The 10,404-nt window shown below is 41.9% G+C and overlaps 1 protein-coding gene across 5 annotated transcripts in view; it reads left to right on the plus strand.

Moving 5' to 3' along the window:
* Positions 1 to 9,184, plus strand: part of PRDM10 (PR/SET domain 10) — a 75,126-nt gene extending 65,942 nt beyond the window's left edge. For all 5 annotated transcript variants that reach the window (XM_036354074.1, XM_036354070.1, XM_036354073.1 and 2 more), the window contains 3 exons: positions 984 to 1,149; positions 4,798 to 4,901; positions 7,433 to 9,184. In XM_036354074.1, coding sequence (XP_036209967.1) covers positions 984 to 1,149; positions 4,798 to 4,901; positions 7,433 to 7,633 — 471 coding nt within the window. In that variant the 3' untranslated portion in view covers positions 7,634 to 9,184. The remainder of the gene's footprint in view (positions 1 to 983; positions 1,150 to 4,797; positions 4,902 to 7,432) is intronic.
* The last annotated feature ends 1,220 nt before the right edge of the window (positions 9,185 to 10,404 follow it).

Below are 10,404 nucleotides of genomic sequence, written 5' to 3' on the forward strand. Positions count from 1 at the left end.
TAGTAAAGGGTTGCAGCATTAGGAAGGTTGAGAACCACTGAAACCCACATGGAGGAGGCAGGACCCCTGCAGGAGGACAGGCCCAAGGAGGAGACTTGTACAGGCCCTCGAAGTGGGTGCAGGGCCATTTCCACAGGGAAGGGGGGTGTGGCCCCCTAAGGGAGGCCTGGAAGGGGCTCTTTCACATTCTAGGGGCGTAATCACTTGGCCTCCTAGGAGGAGGGCACAGCGAATAAGGGTCCCCCTGGCCTGGGTCAAAGAGTGATATGGCTATAGAGATAAATTCTGGGAATTAAGATGATGTTTAGGACATTTTTGTAGAAGTGGTGTTTGAATTAGGTCTTGAAGGAGAGGTAGGATTTTGACGGGGTACTTGGGGAAGGCATGATGACTTGAATATGGTCTCATTTGAGTCAAGACCCAGAGATGGGACATTGTGTATGTATAGAAAACTGTTTAGGTAGTAACAGGAATTGGTGTTTGGGGAAAAAAAAGCTGGAAAGGTGGTTTGGAGCTGGAGTATGGGAGGCTCGAGGGGCAGCCTGGGAGCCTGGGCCTTACCCTGGGGACAGGAGTGGGCTCCGCAGCGGGGTCTGCACCTCGCCCTGTGCTCAGCTCCGCTAACGCTGGGTCTGTGCTGTTCACTTCAGTGGGAAGTAGGACTTCAGTTTGTGCGACAGATTAGCTTTGTGATGCAGGCAGGTTAGTTCGCTTCTCCATTGTTCTCACTTCGTGTGATACAGATAATCGTATTTTCACTCACTTATCTTTCTAACAATATACTCTTGGAGATAATCCTTTGAAAACGAAGTAGGATTTCATTGTTATGATTACTTTTCATTGATCCTATTTGTATTTAAAATATTACTATTTTAGCAGGGGTATTTTCAGTATTAGAATTCATACTAGCCTGACTTATTTATGAACCTTCGCTATATTGGGAATTCATGATTTTTCTACTCTCGCTTTCTCTCGTCCTCCAGGTGGCTGGGCAGCCGCTGAGCCCCTCCTCCCAGCAGTCTCAGCAAGGGCTCAGCCCCTCTCACATGCAAGGCAGCTCCTCGGCCCCAGGCCAGGCACCCCAGCAGCAGCAGAGCTCTGTGCAGCACACGTACCTGCCCAGCACTTGGAACTCCTTTCGTGGCTACTGTAAGTGAGAGAACAGGGCCCTGGCCGGGTGGCTCTGTGGGTAGGAGTGTCTGCCTGTTCACCAAAAGGTGTCCGGCCGGCTTGATTCCCAGTGAGGGCACATACCCTGGTGGCGGGTTTGATCCCTGGTTAGGACGCCTGCGGGAGGCAACTGATTGATGTTTTTTTTTCTTCTCACATCAATGTTTCTCTCTTGCTCTCCCTCTCTCCCTCCCTTCCTCTCTCTAAAGTCATTAAAATAAAAAGAAACAAGGGGATAAAGCTACAGGTCATCGTGGGGAACCTGCAGCCATGGGCCATAATTTCATCAGCTTTATAATGGATTTTCTATATTAAAGTTTCATTGACCATTTTCTTCACTCAGCATATACTTGAATGAGTTTCATGACAGAATTCAAGGTAGCATCCTGATCAGAGAGCCACCCATTTCAGAGTCATTAGGAATATTGCTGGAATAAGTGTAGGCAGGTGATTTAAATAGTAGAATAGATGGTTGTAGGATCTGTCGATTATTGATTCATGTCTTCCACCAGTATTTATTGAATGTCTGCATATCCACCAGTGTGCTAGACCCTGGGTATATAAAAGGTTAACATTCACATCACTAGCACCACCCAATAATAATGCTAGCCAGCTTTCATTAAGCTCTTACTATGTGCCAGGAATGTTTTTAAGCCACGTATATACACATTCAGTATCCACAACCTATGAGATAAGTACAATAGTTATTTGTATTTCACAGAAAAGATAACTTAGGCATGGAGGAACTTGTCTGAGGAACATAGCTTGTAAATGGAGGTTTGAACCCAGCAATCTGGATCCAGAGTTTACACCAAACCACCCTGCTGGGCTGCCTCTCCTAAGGAGATTGTCTTTGGCTCCAAAAGATCGTTAGCTGCTTGAGAGAGAGATATGAGTAGTTGCTTTCAAAACCTTGAGATTAGTGCTACGGAAGCAGCAAAAGGCTGGCTGCTGAAGTTCAGAACAGGCGACAGTCTGGGGGATGACAGCCTTGGGTATGAGCTGGAAAGTACGGACCTCTATGACTGAAGATGTGGGAGGAACAGGACTAGAGGCCTCAGTACAGGGAACTAGGAGGGATAGGGGCTGAGAAGGTGGGAAGGCCAGTGATGATCTTCCCCTACTATTGATTTCTTTGGGGGGGGGGGGGGTGGTTCATCTCTGTTGTGTTTGATCATTGGCTATGTTATATAGATTTGGTATGGAATTAGGCTCCACCCTGTCCACTTAGTTATTTTTACAGTCCATTCTCTTAAATATTGGGGGGCACTACGAGGCCTGAGTCTAGTTTCTAGTCATGGGAAACATCAGTGGGATCCTGGTCAACAGGCTGGCATTTATACTCAGTTTAATCCCTGTGAACGAAATACGGAATGATGAAGACAGTCATGGTGATAATAGTATGAACTAGCATTCTAATGAAGAAAAAGTTTGTAGAACTGAACTTTTTTATTTTAGGGAAAAAATTTAAAAGATAGAAAAATATACTAGTAATAGTGTAATGAGTGTCCCTGTACCCATTATCTAGCTGCAGCAGTTATCAACTCATGGCCAATTTTATCTCCACTGAACACCCCCATGTCCCCTCAACATTCTCTCCCTCTCTCCCAGTTCTCCAACTAGGTAATAATCCATGTCATTTCATCCACAAATATTTTGGTATGTGTCTCTAAAACCAAAGGAATATACTTTTAAAAAACACAACTCCAGTACCGTGACTGCCCCTAAAAATAAATGACGGTAATTTTTTTGATGCCATCAGATATCCAGTCGGGGCTCATATTTCTGTGACTGTCTCAAAAATTTTAGTAGTTGGTTTGTCCAAACTGGGTTCCAAATAAGGGCCAGACATTATAATTAATTCTGTATTTTGAATTTCTTTTAATATGTGTTCTCTCTCTTTTAAGTTACAATTTATGCGTTGAAGAAGGTGGGTCATTTGACCTGTAGAATTTTTCACATTCTGACATTTCTCAACATCCCACATGGATTTTGCTGTTGACATCCCTGTATGATCATTTAAGATGCCTGCGTCTGGCCCTTTTATTCCCTGTAGGCTGGCAATTAGATCTAGAGGCCCTGTTGGAATCAGGTTCAGTTTTGTCCCCGACACTTCATAGCTGGCCGTGTGTGTCCATCAGGAGGCACACAGTGTCTGCTGTCTCACTTTCCCTTTGGCCCACTATTTCATTAGGGATGGCAAAGTGGTCCTAGGCTGATTCTGTCATTTTTATACACGAACTAGAGGCCTGGTGCATGAAATTCGTGCACAGGTAGGGTCCCTAGGCCTGGGTTAGCAATCAGGGCTGATCTGTGGGGCAACTGGTGGGACGATCAGGGAGCCCCCGCTGACACCTCCCTCGGCTGACCTGGGGCCTGCGGGCTGGGGGCATCTCCTGCATTGAGCATCTGCCCCCTGGTGGTCAGTGTGCATCATAGCGACCAGTCGTTCCTCCAGTCATTCTGCCATGCGGTCGGTTTGCATATTAAGCTTTTATTATATAGGATTAGCTAGGAAACTTCAATGAAGAAAACAATTTTACCTTAATGAGCAGGTTACTCGGAGGTACAGTTTGTGCAGTAATGGCAGGATAAATGCTTGAAATACCTGGCTCATCGCCTTTACTTGCCAATTTTCAAATTCATGCGTTGTTTCCTAGTATTACCCAGTAGACCAATGAGGGCTATGTGTGTGTTAGTGCTGTCATGTGCTCATGGATTTCAACACAGCTGACGTGTTCCAGATCACTGCAGCGGTTATCCTTATGCTCAGATTACCCATCTTTAGCTACTGGGAGCATCTTTTTTTTTTTTTTTAATATACTTTTGATTTCAGAGAGGAAGGGACAGGGAGAGAGAGAAACACCAATGATGAGGGAGAATCATGGATCAGCTGCTTACTGCATGCCCCACACTGGGGGGTGGAGCCCGAAACCTGGGCATGTGCCCTGACCAGGAATCGAACCATGACCTCCTGGTTCATAGGTTGATGCTCAATCCCTGAGCCATGCTGACTGGGAGTGTCTTTGGATTGGCTCCTGTATCTTTTCTACACAATCCTGTAGTCTCTTGTAGTATCTTGCGTGCTGATGTGACACCATGTTCTAGGTTCCCCAAATCTGGAACCAGCCATTTTCCCAAGAAGCTCTGGTCCCTTTTAGTAGAAAATATTACTCAGAGACTCAACTGGGTGCTAGGGTGAACTTTGGTGAAATAAAACTCAAGTTTGGTTGATTCGTGATTACTGGGCAATAATGGATACGTTATGCTACTCATTCAGATGTGACTATAAGAGATAAAAATATTAAGGTAACAGGTAAGTTTTTGTGTCTGATTTTAGGGTTTTAAAAAGCTGTTGTGTATTTGTCTTTATGGATATTCAGAAGCCACAGTTGAGGGAGGTGCATTGATCGCCTGCAATATTTGGTAACTGTCTAACCTTCATGTGGGCAGTTCGTGCCAGAGGTGCTTTTACTATATCAAAAAATCACGTCATCATAAGTCTCTCTCAGCAAGCAAATCCATGGCAGTGTCTCGGTGGGGAAGGTGGTCACGTGTTAGGGTTTTTGTCTACACCTTGTATTAAAATCTGAGACCACTGGAATATGCATATTTCCTGTTTTTCAGCATCCGAGATTCAGATGATGACGCTTCCCCCAGGACAGTTTGTGATTACCGATAGCGGGGTGGCAACTCCAGTCACAACTGGCCAAGTGAAGGCGGTGACTCCGGTAAGCTGTGTGCTCGAGAGGGGTTTCCTGTCCACCCTACTGCACCCGACTCCCCTCCCCTGCCTTCTACTCCCCAACCTGCAATGTCTGAGTTAGAAGTACCCCTCTTGTGCTCCCCTTACAACTTGTGGAGCTGTATTCTAACCCTGTCACAGTTTATTTTCATTATCGGTTTACTGTCTATCTTTTCTCAGTAGGTGATGAATTCCTTGAAAGCCGGGTCTTGGTCATTACCTCTTTATTCTCAGTGCCTTGCACAGGAGGCTGGGCTATAGTAAATGATCAATAAATATCTATCCTATGTGTAATTATAATGAACCTCCTAGATCCATATACATATGGATTCATAATTCATCACCTTTTTATGTGCTCCTTGGAATGTATATGAGCTGTCATTACTGTTGGTTATCACTTTGGGTTGGGAGAGAATGGCATAATGAATCTATTATAGAGCTCTTTCAAACTATTTTAAACAATTCAGCCATCTCAGGGTGAAAAACATTACCATAAATTATCTTGCTATATTTAGATTGGGCAGGTCAACATTGATTGTATCTGCTACCTCTGTTTTTATCTTCACTGGTTTATTCTGGCCTGCCTCTAAGTTATTAGAAAACAGAGTATGTAAATTTAAATTAAGGAAAATACTCTTTAAGTGGATACGAATAACAAGATGTTCCAGGGGAAGACTGATTCCCAAGAGGCCTCAAAGCGTAGCAGGAGAGTCTAGTGGCCTCAAAAACCTGATTTTTTTTTTTCAAAGCATACTGAGAGCACACTCATTTTTTAGCATCCAAACTCACATTACCCAGACTGAGGAGAGATGTGTAATCCAGAGTAACACTATTGTCAACGAAAACAATAACTAATGTAAAATGGTAATGATCAATGAAATTTCTGCTTCCTGTGACTCTACCATTTTTTACCCAGGAACTTATTTGGGAATCAGATTATAGCCAAGGATGCCCCCTCCCTCACCACAATATACATACACACAAATTTAATGTATATTTTGGGGGGTTCATAAATTCTCGGAAGTCCACTTATGTACCCTAGGTTGAGAACCAGATCCATATGGGAAACCAAATCATAATCATAGTTGTGTGATGAGCGTAGACTCAGAGCATATGGCCGTAGATCAGGGGTGGGCAAACTTTTTGACTCGAGGGCCACAATGGGTTCTTAAACTGGCCGGAACAAAAGCATGGATGGAGTGTTTGTGTGAACTAATATAAATTCAAAGTAAACATCATTACATAAAAGGGTATGATCTTTTTTGTTTGTTTTTAGTTTTATTCATTTCAAACGGGCCGGATCCGGCCAGTGGGCTGTAGTTTGCCCACGGCTGCCCTACATCAATCAAATGGGTATTTGGCTATGGCTTTTTTTTTTTTTGAGCATTGCTTGAAAAGGCCAATGCTTGAGTTTTCAAACTGTGCCTTTTTTATTTTTTTATTTTTATTGATTTTCAGAGAGGAAGGGTGAGGGATAGAGAGATAGAAACATCGATGGGAGAGAAACATCGATCAACTGCCTCCTATATGCCCCACACTGGGGATTGGGCCCACAACCCAAGCATGTGCCCTGACCGGGAATTAAACAGATGACCTCCTGGGTCATAGGTAGATGCTCAACCACTGAGCAACACTGGCTTTGCTCTGTGACTTCCTTTTTTCTCAGCCTAGTAGCTAGCTAATCCCCCTTCTGTCCGCATTTTTTCTTAAAAATGTTAACGTGAGGATATAGCTAGCTGCAGTCTATGAGGGAGATTTCATTATTAGGAAAATGAGGAAATAGAGAGACAGTGTATATTTTCATGAAGATAATGTATTCAATGTAAGGACTTTATTCTAAGACTGTGCTCTTCCTATGCTTTTGAGGGTTAAAGCGTCTTTCGTTGGACAGCGGCATTTCAAAAATGGCTTTGCTTGGCAAGATAACATTTGGAAACATTTATTATTACTTTTAATTTTGCCGGCGTTTGAAATTCTGAAGTCTGGGAACAGTTGATCTTAACTACCTGTCTTGGGGGCTGTTCTGCCTCTTTAATGAGACTTTAGATCAAGCATGTCAAACTCGCGGCCCGAGGGCCACATGCCTCGTTTGTTTGGCCTGTGTAAGCCTTTGAGTTTGACATGCTTGCTTTAGATGATAATTTTTCTTTGATCAATTTTATATTAATCTTAAAATTTAATTGACATATAGCAATCTTACTTTAGAAATCCAAATTCTTAAGAGTAGTACAAGGGCAAATGTTTTGTTTGCCATGTAGGTTACCATTGTGATGCCAAGTTCTGTCTCTCACTGTATCTTTTGGTAGAATAACTAAGGACCCCTCCTAAGTCACCTTTGTCGTCAGTTACTGTGCCTGACCCATTCTCTCCAAAACACTTTGGTAGGGCACCTCCCCTATGTGCCTATTTTAGTTCCCCTTATAACATTTCTTTACAGATTCCTCCCTTTTTCTGTCCCCAGGACCCCCTGCCCCCATTAGGCCTCAGATTTCTAAAGATCCTTTCTTCCTGCTCTAGGGTCATTATGTGTTATCAGAAAGTCAACCGGAGCTGGAGGAAAAGCAAGCCTCTGCCCTCTCTGGGGGAGTCCAGGTTCAGCCAACTCCGCACAGTGACTTGGACCCCCAGGCCACCAGCCAACAGCAGCCCACACAGTACATCATTACCACCACCACCAACGGGAACGGGAGCAGGGAAGTGCATATCACGAAACCTTAACTGCCGTGCCACCCTTGAGCTAGAACCCACAGTCACATCATGTCTTTTCTCATTCATAAATCGGAAAGCTTCTGACACAACTCTTTTTTACAATTTGTCATTCACTCAAGAGTTTGGAGGTTACAGTTTGGACACTCGTACAATTGACTGGGGTTTTATTTTATCAAGGCCACCTTTACCAAATTGACTCTTGGGACCCTAGGAGTTGCTGTTGTGGAATGGAGATCTTTCAGTGGCAAGTAGAGTTCAAGATGGAGACATTTTACCTTGTTTGTGGGTTGTTTTTTTAATACATTGATAAGCCTTACTTTTCCTTTGTGGAACTATTAAGTGGCGTATTGTGTTTGTACCAAAGGTGGAGAAAGGGTGTGACAAGTCCATGGCCATGGACTTCATTCCAAGCCGTGGCACCAAAGGAGAAGGGGCATTTTATGGGTCGATGTTAGGTGAGAACTGCTTCATCTTTTGAGTTGGGAGGAACTTAACCAAGGGGCCTATTGACTCTGAAAATAACAATGATGAAACAAAGGGTGACAGTGATGTTCTCAAGGGAAAACTGTCGCCTAAATTTTTTTTATTGCTGATTGAAAAAACAATAACTTGCCTTTTTAGGAAAAATCATTGTTGGGCGGTTGGTAGTACTTCCCAGAGATACTGCCCTCAGCACATAAGGCCAAGAGACCATGTTCTGCTGGATCTTACTTTATTAGTCCACAACAGTGGACTCCCTGTAAGAAAAAGGTTGCCTGATGTCAGCAGAATGTAAACTTCTGCATTAAAGCATTGCCACCATTCTCTGATGCGGTTGTAATAAGGAGATACTAGAGATAGCTGTACCAAGTAAAATGACGGAGACGGTATACATGTATATAAAGTGAGAAGCACTGAAACCTTGTCCTGCCTTGCAGGATCCATACCATTCATTGGTAAAGGCTGAATTCCTTTCTCTTACCAGGTGTATATTTGGCCCTCGCCCACAGCATTCAGTGTATTTTAGAATTTTTAATGCTTTCTTAAAATGAACATTCTGTAAGGTTGGATGGAAAGATGGCCCTCCTTATTTCTTACCACTCTTACCTAAAACATACTATAACTCATCTGGACCCTTGGGTATGACCAGCTTCACACTTAGGAGTAAAATAAGAACGTGGAGACCATTTATAATACATTAAGGCAGTGATTTTCAACCTTTTTCACCTCACGGCACACATAAACTAGTCACTAAAATTCTGTGGCACACCAAAAACTATATTTTTTGCCAATCTGACAAAAAAAAGTATAATTTTTATTTACCAAAAAAATAATAATAATAATAATTACCTACCTTTTTGCTTGTATATAAAGATTTCTGGTACCAAGAACTAACCAATCAGATGAAACCTTATTATGCAATGCGACCAATAAGGTGCAACTAATTATTACATGATCTATATATAGGGTGTCCCCCCAAAATGTATACACCTACTTTGGATTATTATAAAGGCAATGTTTATTATAATACATCTCCCTTGCAAAATTGAGCTATCAGCTATTCAAATGTGTATACATTTTTTTGGGACACTGTATTTATGGTTCAAGACAGAGCCTTCATACCAGACGGCTATTGTTGTATTGGCTGTTGTCATTTTTTTTTTATTTGACAATCTGAGAAGAAGCCAGTGCCCCTGACTAAATAGTCAGGTATTGAATGTTTTAAAAATTCTTCTTGCAGCACACTGGTTGAAAATCACTGCATTAAGGATCTGGAAGAAATCCGATCTTTATGACTATTACACTATCAGTAGGGAAAGGGAAAAAAAATCTGCCTCAGTGATAGTTTTGCTTATATGCATTCCTCTTTGTTAGCTATGAATTCAGCGGGGGGAAACATTTCCCTCCTTTTTACTATACATTCCAATTGCACACAGAAAACACTGCAGAGATCAGTATGTATTTTAACAACTTTTTGTGAATAATTTTTAGAATAATTACTGCTAGTAGAATTTCTCACTGCAGAACAGAAAGACCTGACTTAAATTTCAAATGAAGTTCATTTATTTTATTTACATTTCTGGGTAAAAACTGGTTCTATCAATTACGTATAGTAGCTTCTTTATAGTAAAGATAACTTTTCTGAAAAGTAAACGATTCTATTGAAATAACTTTACTAATATGTAGATTTTTGCACTTTATTTCTGAGACCTCATTTATTGAGTTACCCCTGAAAATTTGGGCACTAAGAAAACTTGAGAAAGTTACTTGGGAAATGTGTAGAAACTGAACATGGACTCTATCTTTGGTAACAAAGAGGTAATGTCAATATTTTTAATAGAAAATATTGACCCTGAATGACGAAGTAGAGACTCTGGGTCCCAGTCCCACATTGTAATGATTGCGCATATCCTAAGACCCAGTCTAGAATGACGTGCTAGGTGAAGAATACTACACTTTCCCAATGGCCCAATTTAGTTTTAATACCTTCAATTTGGCACTCTTGGGTCCTTTTTAATTTGAATTAGCAAGGTACCTCCCCCCTCCTCACCTCAGGAGTAACATTGATTAACATAGAAAACTATCACTAAATGGAATGTTCATTTTATACCAGTTATTTCAAGTTTTAAAATACACAGAAGGAAATGTGGAAGGACCTCTTTGTCTATTTCCTATCTAAGTTTGTTTGTTTTTTCTTTCTTTCTTTTGTTCTTATGTGGAATAAATAAGTACATCTCTAAAACTAATTTGTGTATTATCCACCGGAGATGCAGGTGGCAGTTAAGCCAAATAACACTGCT

The sequence above is a fragment of the Myotis myotis genome, unplaced genomic scaffold (genome assembly GCF_014108235.1).
Source record: "Myotis myotis isolate mMyoMyo1 unplaced genomic scaffold, mMyoMyo1.p scaffold_m19_p_20, whole genome shotgun sequence".
Classification (NCBI taxonomy): domain Eukaryota; kingdom Metazoa; phylum Chordata; class Mammalia; order Chiroptera; family Vespertilionidae; genus Myotis; species Myotis myotis.